The 17,837-nt window shown below is 37.5% G+C and overlaps 1 protein-coding gene across 1 annotated transcript in view; it reads left to right on the top strand.

Moving 5' to 3' along the window:
• LOC139732974 (replication protein A 70 kDa DNA-binding subunit-like) overlaps positions 1-17,837 on the top strand; it is a 38,586-nt gene that overhangs the window by 5,064 nt on the left and 15,685 nt on the right. The window contains exons 7-10 of the mRNA XM_071643811.1: positions 1,432-1,591; positions 2,631-2,802; positions 3,219-3,414; positions 3,899-4,038. Coding sequence (XP_071499912.1) covers positions 1,432-1,591; positions 2,631-2,802; positions 3,219-3,414; positions 3,899-4,038 — 668 coding nt within the window. The remainder of the gene's footprint in view (positions 1-1,431; positions 1,592-2,630; positions 2,803-3,218; positions 3,415-3,898; positions 4,039-17,837) is intronic.

The following is a 17,837-nucleotide window of genomic DNA, read 5'->3' as shown; positions in this document are numbered from 1 at the left end:
AACACGCAAAAATGCCGCCATGCACCAGGGTAATAGTGCATTTACAATAGCCTCGATGTCAATTCGCAAAAACGACATCTCACAAAAATGTCTGTCACCTCCTCATGGGCAATTCCGCAGTTAGGTGGACATGACATGGATAAAAGAAATGTGCCTCTTTATCTTACTCTTTAATCTAGGTATCAACTAATGCCATGGATGTTCACCAATCATTAAAGGGATAGTACAGTATTGGTGGAGATGAGAAAATGGGCTTTTAACTTTTTGCGAGATACCAAGAAAACACTTATGATATAGTACAGAGCATACCATTTTAAGAGGAATTCAAAATTTATTGGATGAAAATCGGGTGTGGAATGAATGAAACATCCAAAAACAAAGTAAAACAAAGCGATCGTAGTAAAGTGTGGGTCCCACACTTTATTAGAATCGCTCTTTTTTGGATATCTCAGCCATTTCAAAACCAATTTTCATCAAATAAACGTTGAATTCCTCATAGAATTACATGCTCTTTCATATTTCATAAGAGGTTTCTCATTATCTCACCAAAAAATGTTAGAAACCTGAAATTAGGTCTCAACCAAAACTGTACGATCCCTTTAAGGTCTTTCAAATTCAGTAGATTTTATCTTTCGTATTGATTGATTTCGCGAGATCTAAAACCATCATTTAAAATGTACATGTGGGACTGGGGATGCTGAAATTCACTTAAATGCAAATTACAGTGGGTTCCTTTGAAATTTTGTCCTCAAAGTTTTGCTAAAGGGTAAAAGAAAAATGCATTTAAATACTCCAGAAGTCATGTGACATTTTGTCAATTACAAAAGGGTGAAATGACCTGCGGAATTACTCCGGACAAATGTAACGTTACTAAAGGTAACGTTACTAACCATGCTTTTGGGGGTCTAGCTAAGAAATTATTGGTCGAACTGCTAAAAAACGTGTGAACATTTGTCATGATGCAATAATTGAAATTAATGCAACACTTTGTTTGAAGTAACTTGAATTTTTGCACACTTTTTGTTACAAGACACTGATTTTTTTGTCATGTCCTTTTTTCGTAACGTTACTAACCAGCCCTTTAAGTTGCCATAGCAATGCTATTATTTCTTGGATCGTATTCATTCTTTTCTGTATCATAAACCTGGGAATGATGAACATGTTTTTGACATAATTTTGGCTTGAAATGAATAAATGGTAATTTAGTAGTAAAATCAAATATCTAAATTTGTTCAAATGTAACGTTACTAACCGCGGAATTGCCCTCATTCGCAAAAATATCTGTACGCGAAAATAACAGCTTATACAGTGGCTTAGGTAGGTGAGATGTTTGGTTTAAAAAACAGAAACAGTAAAAGATATAAAGTGCACATCAAGACACGGCACAGTCCAAAGGCAGGCCAACCGGCACTAGCGTGTCGAAACTGACAGCCTTCAATCTCTACCGTGATCTGGTATCAGGAAACGTGCAGTCGATGCCGAACAGGAACCAGGGCGGGTCCTTCTACAGCCAGGCCAACGGGGCCTCCTCCACCTCTTCACCAAACAAGAAGGTCCAGCCCATCTCCAGCCTCACCCCCTACCAGAACAGGTGCTCTTTAATTTCTTTCTGTGCTTTGAGTGCTGATTTGCACAGAAAAACCCATAGCACTGTACACACTGTTCAAAGTCCCTGATACAGAAAGGGTTAAAACTCTTCTAGAATTAACCCCCCCCCCCCCCCAAAAAAAAAAAAAAAAAAAAATGAAAATGAAAATGAAAATAAAATGAAAATGAATAAGTGAAAAGTGAGGAGAAAAGAAATACATGTGGATGCAATTTCTCCTTGGCCTGCTTTAAATGAATTGGGAAAAAAATGCTGAGCATTCACATGGGGAAAGAAAAAGACCATTGGGAATCTAGAAATTGAATTCGAGAAGCTCATGCAAAAACACAAGTCTTAGGCCTCAAATGACACTTGTTGTTGATGATTGTTCGGAGCCTGTTGAGAGGCAAAATTCTGATTTTAAATATGAACTTCTTCTTGAACATATATATAATTTTGTACTGCATATTCCTTAAATAGAATGTCAATTCCACCTAAAATCTGAAGTGTACATTCACACCTTGCATGTCACTCCTGATTTGATGAGATCATGCAAATCTTATGTGGCACATACAAAGTAATTCCAATACTCTGTGTTATAAAATTTAAGCAATTATTAAATTCCTACCAACTGAGAGCTGTGAAAAAAAAAAGTGCTTGTAGATCTGTCATCCACATTGATAAAAAATTTTGAACCCGGGAGTTTACATTTATGCCTTTTTTACGGATATAATTGCTTTGATTTCTTTTCATTGCTCCAGATATGGAAAGAGAGAATCTTTATGCAGATTCAAGAAAATATGATTTTGTTGTCTTTGTCATGTGTGAAACATACAGGAGCACTACACAAGTGATATCATTCCTCAATTAAGTCAGCCGTTTTGTATCTGCTATTTGATGATACAAAAACAGCTTTCGTGCATTCAAACAGTCTAGCCTTTCTTGTTGATTGTCAGACTTTCCAACATGGATGATCGCTTGATATCTGTTGGCTTCTGCCGTTGTGCGTATCCTAAACATCTTTGGGTTTAAAATCTTTTTCAAGATGGACCATCAAGGTGCGTGTGACAAACAAGACGGCAATCCGCCAGTGGAGCAACGCCCGAGGGGAGGGCAAACTGTTCTCCATGGACCTCCTGGACCAGTCAGGCGAGATCCGCTGCACAGCGTTTAACCAGACCGTGGACAAGTTCTATGACTTGATGGAGATTGGAAAGGTGGGGGAAATATTTATTTCTGATAGTTCCAGTTTGATGGGAGAAAGGGGAATATTTTGTACGCCCGCCTGACAATGTTTTCATGTTGTAGCTGCTGTCTTCGATATAAGAAAGTCAAGATATCTTGATTGAACTAAAATGTGTATTATCTCCAAATGGCCAAAATATCTCATTTCAAACAATAATTCGAAAATCATTCGATACATTCTGATGATGCTAGATTGCTGTTTGTGTAAATAAATGAATCGGGAAATGATGAATTTGTACACTGAAAACAAAAATGTGATTTTGTTGAACGTAGCTTGTTTGTAATGAGATTACAGTAATTTGGAAATCAGGTCGTCAATTCCTTTCAATACTTTATAGAAAATATGAAGTATGTTAAAAGAATTGTGTGACCTTTGCCCCCACCCCAGGTATACTTCCTGTCACGTGGCTCCCTCAAGCCAGCTAATCGCCAGTACACCTCCATCAACAACGAGTATGAGCTGACCCTGAACAACGACACGGCGATCGAACCATGCGTGGAGGAGGATGTCTCTATCCCCTCCGTCCAGTTTGACTTCAAGAGCATCGGGACCCTGGAGGACACCCCAGAAGATTCCATGATCGGTTCGTTTATCAATTTCTAATCTCAGTCATTCACAATGTCTGTCACTGAACCTTCATGCTAAAGACTCCTTTCTTTTCTTTTTTTGAATAACCAATAATTCTTTCAAAGATTACCAAAATCAGAATAAAAAAAGTAATACAAACAAAGGGAAGCCAACCAGAAATGAATATAGTATAAATGAAAAAATGAGCAAAGAATATGATCCTGTTGGAATCCCATTTTCCTTTCTCATTTTTCTTTCAAATTAGAATTTGGCCCTTCAGTCACTTATCTGATTATATTGGTGTTTTAGAATGTAGGAGGATATAATGTTATAATTCAGTGCCATTTAGATATTGTCAATTATTGTCATTTTACTCCTGTGCTATTTCTGCGGTGTCTGATAACCAAGCATGGCATTGCTTTTAGGGTAATGACTCGGTAATCTCTATTTTGGCATGTTACGGTGACAAAGTGTAAATGTTACTCCTCCTATCCACTCAGATGTGATCGGCGTGTGCAAGAGTGTCAGTGACGTCTCATCCGTTACCATCAAGTCGTCCAACCGGGAGGTCAGTAAGCGGGCACTCCAGCTGGTGGACGATTCCCAGAAGGAGGTCTCCCTCACACTGTGGGGCAAGGAGGTGAGTGTCTGTCACCTTTCCCTCCCACTTGTGATTTTATACAGGGCTCACACAGGTAAATAATTCCCCATAGAGATATGTGTTAAAATTCAAAATTAAAAAAATTCTGTAAAATAGCTAGGAGAAATGAGGTGTTTCATCTTCGCTAACCTGGATAAGTGAGATATACCCTTTCATCCATCAAATTTCCAAGACGGGTTCTTCAGCTCAAACTCTGTCCAAGGGTCCGTAAAGCCAGACTACGAGTTCTTTTCACTCAAAGCATCACATATTTTCTGCACATGCACCCAATGAAATATAGTCCCTTCAAATTCCATGAGAAAAGCTTTCATCTTCCAACCAAAATGCAGTTTGTAGAGGGGAATTCATACTCAATATCTGCAGCTATTCAGTTGTTTGCCAAACTGCATTATTGATTTTTAATTAATTTTTATGCCTCCGCCAACGAAGTGGCCGGAGGCATTATGTTTTCGGGTCGTCCGTCCGTCTGTCCGTCCGTCCGTACGTCCGTCCGTCCCGTTTTGTTTTTGTCGATATCTCAAGAACTGTGTGGTGGTTTTACATCAAACTTGGTATGAAGGTATAACCTGGGGGGATAATACTTTGTTTAGATTTTAGGGTCACGGGGTCAAAGGTCTAAGGTCACAGGTTATTTTGTGAAAATAGGTTGAAATTTCATGTTTTTCTCCATATCTCGCAAATGGTTCAAGGTATCTTCATGGAACTTAGTATATATGCATGTACCGATGGGCAGTGATTATCTAGAGAAGTTGGGGGTCATGGGTCAAAAGTCAGGGGTCAAAGGTCAAGGTCAACTCCTCAAAATATCACTACTTTCCTTATATTTATGCAATGCCTGAAGGATTTTTTTTTAAACTTGATGTATGCATGTATAACCCAATATATATTCTTTGGGAAGTTTCTTGCCAAAAGGTCAAAGGTCAAGTGAAAATGCTAAATTGCACTTCTTCCTCCATATCTCAAAAGTAACTCAAGGTATTATCATGAAACTTACATATTTATGCATGTTCTACCTAACAGTGATTCTCTTTGGAACTGTGAGGTCAAAGGTCAAAGGCCAGGTTTAGATAATACTATTTTACCATTTGATACTGAAATTATACTTTTTCTCAATACAGTATTCATCGCATAATCGGGACAGGTTGGGAGTAGCAAACACGGCCCCTTTAAGCGAGGTGCCCGATTTCGCGATGAGTACTAGTACTCACCATACACTAACGGCATACGACATGTACATGTAGTGCACACACACACACACACACACACACACATGCATACTGACGTACTGTACATGTACATGAATACACAACACGCTACCCCTCGGCGCGACCCTCCAGCTCTCCCTGCATTCTCGCAATGATGTAGAGTAATCGCGACCGGGTTCGATTCTTCTGTCAAACACGCGTGTACACGTAATCAATGTCAGCTTATAGTCTAGATTCATAAAACGTTACGTATTCGCACATACATTGAACCCTTCTCATCTTTCACGCTCTCCCTCCCACTCTCTCCCCCATTTCACTGAATACGTAACTGTTCATAGCCCTCATTTCAATCACGTAACTTTTGCCCAGTCACAACTGAGGAAGATTGTGACGTACACACAGATCACAGTGTACAGCTGTATTGAAAGTTGAAACCAAAGACAGTAGATAACAAGATACAAAGGCGCGCGATAACAATGGACTTTGCCCTCAGAAGTGTATGACTGAGATTAAACAACGCACACAGCCTGGGCTGTATGAGCGAGGAATGTTTTTTATTGGATGTGAGTCGAGTAGGAATTGCAAGCGAGCACATGGCTTTGCTTATGTAGGGGAGAAGAATGTTCGCGAAGGCATGTGCTTTGCAATGGCATGGATACTTATACACGGCGCTTTCGTGGCTATGCATGTACATGTACTGGATGGACGGAGGTCAAAACACACCAATCCGAAGCTTGCTTTGTAAGTTTGTTGTAAACGACAACTGATATGGAATCTTTGAAATATTGTTGTGGTATTTTGGTAGATTTTTTGTGTAAAATATTAACAAAATCAAAGATCGCTTGAAGAAAAATTGTCCCGTTTATCAGAGGTCCCCGCCCGATTATCCAGTGAAAATAATGTGCGTTGGAAATGTTTCTGGGAAGCGTATATCATTTAAAGATAAAATGGAGTTCCTGTTAAGGTGCATTTCACGGAGTGAAACCATGATTCAAAGTATCAGGATATAACTGCTAGTCAGTATGATGCTTAGGGAGCATTATAACTCATGTTTGATTACTAGAACGTCAATTTAGATGAGAACTGCAGTAGTGACTCTCGCAAAATAACGGCTCGTTTAAAACGGAAGGATTTGGTCTCGAGCGCATGATTCACAACGCCCCCTTGCGGTCCCGAGAAGAAAGTCGGTTTTCGGATACTACTGATACTATACTACTTACAGAAGTCTTGAGAGAGCTCTGTGATATACTACTGAAGTGTACTGTACACAAGCGCGACCGCATCCCAGAGGCTACGATCCGCGATCCGTTTATAGCCCGTTTATAGCAGAGCAAGCTGTCGACAACTGCGTACATTGTGTGTATAGCCACTGTGTGCGTTTTATGTCCGACGTCCAGTAGTGTACGATCGAACGATACCCCTGTGCGGTGTATGTTGTGTGTACGTATCATGGGGGCATGGATGGGCCAACCGTATACTGTGCATGTGGGTACGGTGGCCATGAGCATGCTATCTAGTACCCATATTGTACACATGCCCCACGCGCTTTCCCCACTCTTTGCCTTCCACCAGGGAGGTGAGACCTCCCTGCTTCCACCAAAAAGTCGATACTCTTTGCTAGTCATGCTTCCACCAAAGAGTGGATTCAGTCCACTGAACAATGTAGTCCGTGGCGATATCGTACTGGCTTCCGTTCGCTATGACAATGCCAATCACTGTACTAGTGGATGGTACATGCGTGGCCATGGCAAGCGAGCTGGCTTCGTTCGTTCGCCCCGTTGCAAGCTACTAACGTATTACACGTATTATGTACTTGGGTACTGTTAGTATTCATACGACCAGCTGCGAGCTGCGTGTTAGTGGACTGTTCTGCAGATCTATATAGAGGCGGTCCGAAATGCATGTTCAATTGCCATGTTTTCATGCTATAATAAACAATAAGATTCTCTCGCCATATTATGTGTTGACAAGAACAGATAAAATAACTGAAACAAACAATCAAAGGTAGCCCTCCCATTTTTCTTGTTTTTGTTATTCTGTCGATAAATGAGCTTCCAAGTAAAAAAAAAAAAAAAGAGTAAACAATAGTGGGCCTGTACGTTTTGTGAAGGACATGTTTGTTGTTCGTCGGGTGATTTGTTGACAGGCCATGGACCTAATATAGGCCTACTAGTACAAGGACATTCATCGTACACATTTTTGCACACGCATAATACCTTCCCTACAGGATATACCTGTCCTCTACGAATACCGATCCTTTTTTTTTTCCTTCTTTTTTTTTTGTGCTCTGGAATATGCTACGGAAAAGTGAAATATTGAGATCACAAGTGACAATCATTCTTCCATCATTTCTTTTAAAAACTGCCTGCTTTTCCCTAGCGAAAGTGTTTGCTTTGAGGTATGATTTCCCAACATACACCTCAAGACTGCACATTCACTTCATTTGATTTTTCTGCGTTATTTTCTTCTGCGCATATAGTTTTAGATTTATCGAATCTCCATCTTGTTCTTCTCCCGGCTTGCTTGCGGTGACAATCATGGGATCAAAGCAGTACCCTAAAGCATGCTAAAACTGTCTTTGAGACGCTTTTGAGATGTAGGCCTACAGGTGGCCGTGCATGATTGACACAAAATTTCTCATGATCTCAGGTATTGCTGCTCCTCATCATCTGTATCTATTCAAAGACATTTCTGTCTGAAAAAGGCACATCTGCAAAACAAGACTGAAATGAGGGAAACGATCCTTTTGTTAGTGACGATACATGATCACACAATCAAGTAAAGAAAAAATGCCAAGTGAACCTAAGAAAGAACAACAGCTCTCATGTATTTATTACTGATGATCATCTACACAGCCAAAGTTGCCATGCAGTCGGTAGATGTTGACGCTTCCGCACGTACCACATGCTGTTCATTTCTAATTTTAATTTTTTTATTTATTTTTTTAGTTGCATAGGCCTGATTGTCAGAGAAAGACATAATCCGAAATCGAAAGGATTTTTGTTTTGCTTTTTTTTTCTGTTTGTTTGTTTTTTTTACTGATTGTTTGTAATTTTCAAATTAGTGGGGCCTATTGAGATACGTTTTGCGATTGTAGGACATGTTTGTTGTTGGTCAGGTGATTTGTCGAGAGAACTGACAACCAAATTTGCTAATCCTGTTTGTGTTATTGTCGTTTTAGGGTTTTTTTTGTTGTTTTTTTATTTGTTTGTCCAGCATGGTAGGGCCTACCTGTGTTCTGTGCGTAGTTACTGCGGCCGGCGTGTAATGGCGACAGGGTCTTGTTCAATTTGCCATGGTTTTTACACTATATCATTTGTGATGAAAGAAAAGCAATTCTCTCGCCGTAAGTGCTGACAAGCCAAATCAAAAAATCAATAACAATCTTTGCATCGTTTTTGCCAACTCTGTCCATAGCCTAAATGAGCAGTCCAATAAAAAAAAAATGCACTAAATATCGTCAACTAAACCTACAGAAGTAAAAACAGCTTGATGATCTACACACGGTCAACGTTGCCATTAGTTGACGCTTCAGCCTGTATATGCTGAGCATTTCTTTCTTAATTTCATTCCTTTTCTTCTTCTTTTTTTCTCAGCGTACTTTTACTGATTGTTTTTCAAATTAGTTGGGCCTATATGCGTTTTATGGAAGACGTGTTTAATTGTGTTTTCGTTTTGTTTTGTTTTGTTTTGTCAGGCGATCTGTTGACAGAATAATATTGATGACCACTAATCCTGTTTTGATTACTATTAATATTATTTTGGGTTTTGTTGTTTGAAATCAAAAATTGTCTGCACTTTTTTTCCCTTTTTTGGCCGATTATGTCGATAAATCAGCTGTCAAGTAAAAAAAGAAAACAATCGCCGACTAAACCTAACTAAAACATCAACAACAAACCAACAACAACAAAAACAAACCCAGCTCGGTTGTTACTGATGATCGTCTATACACTATACGTTGCCAGAGTTGGTGCAGTATACATGACGCTTGGCACGAAGCATTAATTTTATTCAAATTCATGAAATTCTTCCGTCGAGATGTTTTCATTGCAGCTGATTGACAAATTGCCCTACATCGACGTATATCAGTTGCAACGTAGCATTTATGCTTGACATTTTTCCATTTGTCCATTTTTTCTTAGCGTAAATAGCATAGGTCTGAGTGTCAAAGAATTATATGGATTCCGAAAGGTTCGGGTTATTTATTTTGTTGTTGTTGTTTTACAGATTTAGTAGGGCCTATATGCGTTTTGTGCAGAACGCGACAATGTTTTTTGTTTGAGCAGATGATTTGTCGACAGATTGTACAGAAATGCTAATCCTGTTTAGATTATTATTGTTTTCGGGTTTTTGTTTTCGTTTTTGTTTGTTTTTGCTTCATTGCTCCATTCACGTGGTACCTGTGTACTGTGTGCAGTCAAAGAGTGTGTAATGGAACTGTGCTGCAAGATGGTATACATGTAGCGTTCTTCTAGAATAATGTTCAATTGCCATGTTTATATGCTTATCGAAGAAAAACACTTCTCTCGACATATGTGCTGTCAGGTCAAGATTTAAACAAAAAAATGAAAGAAATCATTTTTAAAAAAAGTCTTCACAGCCTTTTTTTTTCTTTTGCTCATTCTGACAATGAATGGGCTGTCTAGTCAAAAAGAAAAAAAAATCGCTAACTAACATAATATAGAAAATCCGATTGTTAATGACGATTATCTACATGGTCAACGTTGCCATCAGAGTAGGCATAGGCCTATCATGGATATTGACGCTTGGCATGTAGCATTTTATGCCGGACATTTTTTTCTTATTTTTTTTTTTTCGTAGCGTAGTATGCGCAGGCCTGATTGACCAAGAAAGACGTATTCCGAAATGTTATGTTTTCTAGTTGTTTTACTGACTGTTTGTTTTTACAATTAGTAGGGCCTAATATGCGTTTTATGTATAACATGTTTGCTTGTTGTTTGGGCAGGTGATTTGATGGAATTGATTACCACAGTCATGTGCTGGTTCTGTTTGTATTACTATTATTTTTTTGTTGTTGTTTTTGCTTAGCGGCCAATTTTGTGGAGAGAATTGGCAGAAAAAAATTAATGTGAAGAGGACTGGTTTGTTTGCTTATCAGGTGATTCTGTGAGACAATTTTGTCAACAACAACAACAACAAAGCAAATCAAAGACCTCTTCCATCTGTGATTGTGCGACCGTCTTTTCCCTTTTTTTCATGATGACAAATGTCATGACAAGAGCATAATCTTATGCAATCTCTTTCACATAACACAATCCCAATGGAGATCGAGGGGGCTTCGTGTTATAGTAAGCTATAATCAGTAGTGATCGAGGTGGCTTCGTGTTCGACCGGTATAACAAGCAACGGTGGACAGCTCTACACGTATGCCATTAGGTATGTATCACACGTATATATATGGGTGAAAACGTTGAACGATGTACAATTGGCCTTTTTCGGGCTTTTCGATATTCAAACCCTTGTAAAATTGTCACCAGGGGGTGTTTTTCATTATTTTAGGTATCATTTGGTAGGGGAGGGTTGTACCTTTCAGAAAATATATACTTTGTAGTGTTCTTACTGCATTTTCTTTACAAAATAATGCCTTGAAGCTGAAAAAATTGACAAAAATGCATATTTTGTGAAAAAATCCCAGAATCACACGTCTTAATTTTTGTTCTAATGCATTTCTACAGCTTTGTTTTTCCTTGTGAGTAAGCCCACACACTTCAACTATTTAATCAAGTACTTCTGCCATGAACGTGTGTATTATCTATCTTATTAGGAAACGTTGAAGTCACTTATGTCTGAAAAAGAACGTCTCTGAATGAATTATCTTTTCCTTGACGCCAAAAATTCAGGATGACTATGAAAACATGTAAGGCCATATTTATCTAGCGTCTTATCCATACTACCATTCCATCAAAATTTGTGAGTGAGCTGTGTGAAATAATCGTGTGGTGGCTCATTAAAGAAAATTATACTGAATAACCATCAGAGATGTTCAGTTGTTTAATGGTGTCATTAATGAAAGTGGATTATGCTTGAGATAAAAAGTGGTTATCAGTATGTCAGTGTGAGCCAGGCGACTATGATGATTGGCAACTTTAGTAGCATACTGTCCACAAAAATGAGTTCTGGTTGAAAACCCGAATTGGCGAATGTATCTGATCAAAACGAATGTCCCTGATTGAAAGTCTCTGAAGGGATATTCCCTCATCTGACACTTTCGCACTGCATGATACTTTATTTGCGTGCTTATTTTACGCACTGACGAGCCATCCTGGAATCGAGTCAGCACAGTTCAACGACAAATATGCCCACAAATCTTGAATATGTGAGTAATAACAAAAACTTTCCTGGTGTTTGTGCCGATTTATTAGAATTATTATTCCGCAGATTTGCCAATCAGTATCATTTGTGAAATTATGTATTTCAATCTTTGGATTAGAGGTAAATTAAAAAAGGATAGACAGTAAATATGTAAGAATCTGCACGAAAATCAAAGACCGCACGTCTCTGAGCAAAATGAAAAACGTCTCTGAAAATTACTCTGTCATGAAATAAAGACATCCACTATACAAATTATGAGAAAATTAAAGTAAATTTATGTCTGGATGGGCTCAGTTAGTATAATAGGAACAAGTAGAACCAAGTTAACACGGGCGTGTTGTAATATTAAGAAAAATGAAGCTTCCTGAAAGATGTTGAAAATATGTTAAAGAGTTTCAAATTTAAGATTTTCTGTTGATTGAGCAAGTGCAAACACATTGCCAGGACAGAAAATATGTTTTATGACTAGTAATAGGTCAATAGTCTATGATTATTATGTAGTAGTCACTTTAGTTTACGTATTTTTTGTGAGAGAGGCAGAAATGTAAGAAAAACAGGTTTAGGTCAGAGACGTTCTCTGAACAAATAGGATCTGCTCTCAAACCAATATCAATAACCCACCATGGCGAATTGGTGCCTATGTTTGTAGCACATTGGTTCCTCAATCCAAATATAATGCCAATATCTTGTAAAAATCAAACCCATTAAATACTGATAAGCAAAGATGTTTACGTCAGGGACGTTACATTGAACGTTTTACACATTTTCAACTACTACAATAAGGAGTAGATCTTTCATTATTCCACAGTATATGGCCCTCGTATACATACATCGTTCTAGGTAATTTACGCAATCTAAAAACAATGTTGATTTTATAATTTTGATCAGAGACGTTCATTTGTGCGTACATTGTTCTTCCAGTGCATGATAAATTTATTTTAATATCATTTTAACTCTATCTTTTTTTTTCTTACAGCAAGATGGGAAGACCAGATGGATTTTAAATGCTCCGAATATTAGAATTTCGTCCTGCTCAGGATCTTTAGGCTCAGTCATGTTCAGGGAGCCTACAAGTTCCAGACAACGGCCGTGGTACTGGCAAGACCGGACGGACATCTTGGAGGTGCCATCTGTTTACAAAATAATGACTATCCCAACCCCTGTTTCAGGTAGCAAGCGACGCAGTCGGTACCATGCACTGATTGAGGACATGGAATACCAAGTTGGGGGGGGGGAATACAATTCAATGTTATAATGCGGACTCTGTTTTTAATGCACATCACTACGTTTGCTTTTGAGGCTGTAAAATCTGAGGCTTACACGCTAAAAAATAAATGTTCAAATTTGAACCTAATTTGTAACAATAGCAGCACACCTGCGGTGCATACTTGCACCCTTAATTGTGCTTAATTGCACCCTTAATTAACCGCCTTTTTGAAGTTTTGCTAATTTCTGCAAACAAGTTCTCGTACAGTTGATAAGAATATGCAAATGAGTGAGCTGACCATGTCATAACCTCACAATTTTCCATTGATCGTGTACAAAAAATAACGAAAATTCAATTTTTCTTTCTTTGAAATCTGAAACATGATGCTATTCCTGGTTGATTACCTTCAGGATAGTAATCAGTTAGACATACCCGGATTAAATCCTCGGGCATAATTATGTTTGAATGAAAAACTGAAAATTTCAAAAGTTTATGTGCAAACATTATGGCAAGTTGTGAGGGAATGACAAGCTCAATTTGCCATTAGCATATTCATAATGACCGTTCAAAAACTGTTTCCTGAAAAATTAGCGAAACTTCAAAACGTCATAACTTTCATATTTTTTTTTGAGCCCGTAAGATTTTATTCTTTCTTATCAGCGGCTAGCTCATATTTTGGCTGAATTTCCCCTGTAATGACTCCTTTTCTCTTAGAAGTAAGGTGAGATTTTCTAGTGGTATTATTTTTGAGGTTTGTAAGCCAAATACATGAGAAAAGGTAAAATACTAACATCTATGATGAAACAAGAAAATGTCTATTAAGAATGTCCCTTTACTTAGTTTCCTCTACAACACTATACTTATGTATCGCCTTCGAGTAGAAAGAAGGATTGATAATCCCCTACCGATGTGACAGGTAAAATGTGATATTGTAATGTTATCATTGTCAACCTTTTGTAAGAGGTTTTCAGTTCATTTTGGTCAAACGTTTGCTGTACCACACCGTTGATATTCTTTTGAGTTTGGCGTTTGCAATTTATATCTGCCATAGTATACAAAAAAGCACAGCGGAATTTGATGCTTCTAGGATAAGTATAGGTTAATTACAGCTTTCTGAGACGACATCATAACAGTGGCCCAGGTACGGTCCCTAATAAAAATGCGAACTGGCCTGACATACACATACAATCATATTTGAGGTATAGTGGTCAAATTCAAATAGTATTAGTAAATTCGTGTTTACGTTTGTTATAGATTTGGACTACATTTGAAAGAAAACATATACAATATTGATAGCATGTGGGCACACCTTTGCATACACCGGAAGGTGAAATACAAAGTAGTGGTCATCATAAACAAAAGCAATTCTTGACATATGCCTCGGTAAATGATTTCTCAATGAATGTGGAATGTTGAGTTACGAGGATCTTTTAAAATAGGGAGTTTGGTGTTTAATTCCAGTGATAACATACAGCGAAACGTCCCTGATGGAAAAGCAAATGTCTCTGATATAAACAAATAATTTTGGTAAGGTAGTCAAAATTGCAAGTATTTCATGTAACTTTTATTTGTCTGTCATTCAAAAGTGTTGTAAAATATGAATAATATAACAAGGACAGGTTTGTTGTTGATTTTTGGTGTAGAAATCGAAATTCCTCTTACAATTTGGAGGTTTGTAGTTACAATCGGATATTATGAAAAATAATTCAAGTTGAAATTACCATTTTGAATTGTTCACAAAAGATAAACATGTGTTTAATAAAAGAATAATGTTGTTTGTTCACAAACCTCGTAATTATGGATCAAAGGACATCGTTTTTATTGTCTGTGTCTGAGGAACGTCTATGAGTGAAACCTGAACGTCTCTGATCAAAACATGGCTTACTTTCAGCATCTGTAAAGGGCTTTTATGGGGATTTGGCCAAACGAAATGCACTAAATTCATTATTAGTATCTACTGAATATTAACATTTAAACAAATGAGACCCCTGCTATATGTTTTGTTCAAATGAGATGAAAGTGAAGATAAGAATATAAAAATCTCTGCTTAAATGACAAAAACTCCACTTTTACTTTAACATCCGTGTGTTTTAGCTTTTGTAAACTTCACAGGAGGTAAGCAATATTTTAGGAACAAATTAACACAGTCTTCGAAAGCATGAACAAGATGAAAATATATTCATTTGAATGTTTTTCTACCCTTCATTTGAATTTTCACTCAAACAATGTTTATTTTAGTCAGAGACGTTCGCCAATATGTCATAGTTCTATCTAATCTTGAATAAAAACAACACCCTTGGAGATATCCCAGTATAATCGGGTTTCCAAGAAAGCTGATATCAATGACATTTGACCGAGATATATTTATATCAGTGAGTGACGTTTTTTAATTTTGACCCCTGATTTGCCCAATTGTACATCGTTCAACGTTTTCACCCATATATATATATATATATATATATATACAGATATATATATTGCATCCTTTCTTTTTTATTTCTTTCTGGTGCCCCACTCGGGATTAATCGGCTGAATAGGAAAAAAAGGCTCCCCCATGCATTTTTTCCCCTTCAGTTTCTCGTGCCACCAATGCCCCCTCGTTACGGGGTTGTTTCCTTCCTAAAAACAAAATCTCAAAAAATAATATACCCGTGGTCACTGCAGAACCTTGATGATATACATTTTAAAAGAAAAGAGAACTAACTATACCCTATAGGGGGCATGGGGGCAGTTTTCTTTCGTTATAACGAAGTTTCGTTATAACCGAACAAATACAATATTAAACGAAAACAAGGAAACCACGCATATAAATTATGATGTTCTGTTTGCTGAATACACTGGAAAGCTATGTAAAATGGAATGGGACCTTTTAAATTTCGTTTGAATATTACAATTAAAAGAGAGCATAAAGTTGTTTGTAATGTCCGAAGGTTCGTCGATCGGAAATTAAAATGATCAGGTTCGTCATTCCAAAGGTTTGTAATTTACTAACTGAGAAAGGATCACTATTCCGAAGGTTCGTTGTTGCGAAGGTTTTTTAATCCGAAAATGTAATAAAGTTTGTCATTCCGTGGAAGGTTTGTTAATTAAAAAAGAAATGACGCAGGTTACGTATTTCGAAGGTTCAGTTTTCTTATAAGACGATTATAAGGTTTGCAATTCCTAAGATTTGTTAGTGGACTTACCTTTTCTTTTCTGGATTAACGAAACGTTTTTTGTTTGTTTGTTTGTTTTTGGGGTTTTTTTGTTTTGTTGTTGTTTTAGGTTGTTGTTTTTTTAATGTTCCAATCAATGAATGTTTGGAATTCCTATCATTTTCGGACAAACGCACCGTCGTAATAAGAACCATATTTTTATTTTTTTTTCGGAATAACGAATCTTTGGAATAACGCCAAAATGTTCGTGAACAAACACTGTTTCATTTCCGAACTAACGGACATTTAGGTGTATCAGAATCTTTGTGTTTTGTAATAAGGAACCTTACTCAATTTCAGATTATTGTCAGATTGTTTAACAATAATGCAAGTTCTCCTCGAAAACTTGTGCGTGACACACGGATCGAAAACGCAGTATTGTGAAGCATTCGCCCACGCAGAGACGCTATAAATGCTTGTTCCGCTACGTATTTTCGGAAGCGATCCGCATTTCGTTATAACAGAGCACATTTCTTTTGTTTTTCTTTGTCAGTGGCGCTCGGAAAAGACTTCGTTATAACGAAAATTTCGCTATAAACGTGTTCGTTATAAGCGAATTTTTTTAACACAGACTTTAATGGCGAACATTTTGGGAACAGAAGTTTTGCTTCGTTATTACCGTGTTCGTTGTAACGGGAGTGCAATGTATTGCAAATAAGCCATAAACATCACATCTCATTATTATTGTCATAAATTATCAGAGGATTGTAATTTCCTGTGCACATATCGTTATGTATGTTTTTTATATTGTTTTTAACAGATTGAACAACGCTCCGTAAAAACATGACATGCTGTCCCTATATAGCATCAGTAAATGAACGTCACTGGAAACACGTCCTGATGAACTTCAAGATGATGTCAAGTCAAGTCGCATCAATGATCATTGATGTACCGCAAAAAATATGAATAACACATTATCCCTTCCCACACATTGTCATAATAGGAAATTAATCATGGTGACGTTATTTTGTTTTTCTTTAATCCGGAACAACAGAGAAAACGTAAACTTTTCACCTTTGTCACGCTGAGTGAAATAGGTCAGCTTCTAATTATTTTCAGCATCCAGAAATGTACGGTATGACATTAATTTTGGTGAATGTATGTTACTAAAATTTGTAGATTCTTTGCAAAATGGTAACATCAAGGCGATGGAAATGTCCGACCACTATACCCTTTATACCATTGGCTAATGTTTCTTTTGTGTCCATGAGTATACGTATGTATCAAAGAGAGGTCAGTCTTTATGCTCCACTGACATTAATTCGCTCCGCGAGAATGTGCTCCACAACATCACCCCAACGACATCTGCTCCGTCGACAATGATTGCTCCGCCGACGACTGAACCACCAACACTTGCTCCGGTGATGTTTCCTTCGAAGACACCACAATGAATTGTCCCGCGCCCCAGCGACATTTTACTCCAAGGATACGGCAATAACATTGATCTACCATTAGTTCCAGTGGAAATGGCTGCATTTCATTTACCCAAATTCTGCTGGCATGTCCTCATGAACGAGATCCGAAGATATTTTATGACATCTGCTGAACTCAGCTCAATATTGAAATTGTTCTTATAACTCACAATCTCATATTCGCATTATATCTTGCCACATTCAAAAAATATGCAGGAATTGTTTTGCACAAGACATATAGTTGTTTCTTGAAATACTTGAGGGGTGCTGCCGATTATTTATAGGCAATTATTAATTCGTTTAAATGTTTTATTGGTTATTTAGAAGGCCTAGCTAGTATACATATGCTACGATTGTTTTGGTTTATAGGTAATGTTTAGGCACTAATCTTCAACATATATCCGAAGAGTGTTCTTCGTAAAATAGC

The sequence above is a fragment of the Diadema antillarum genome, unplaced genomic scaffold, assembly GCF_040938485.1.
Source record: "Diadema antillarum isolate AM-2024a unplaced genomic scaffold, OU_Dant_1.0 seq00000459_RagTag, whole genome shotgun sequence".
NCBI lineage: Eukaryota > Metazoa > Echinodermata > Echinoidea > Diadematoida > Diadematidae > Diadema > Diadema antillarum.
Note: the sequence above shows the minus strand (reverse complement) of the source record. Positions and strands in the feature narration are given on the sequence as shown.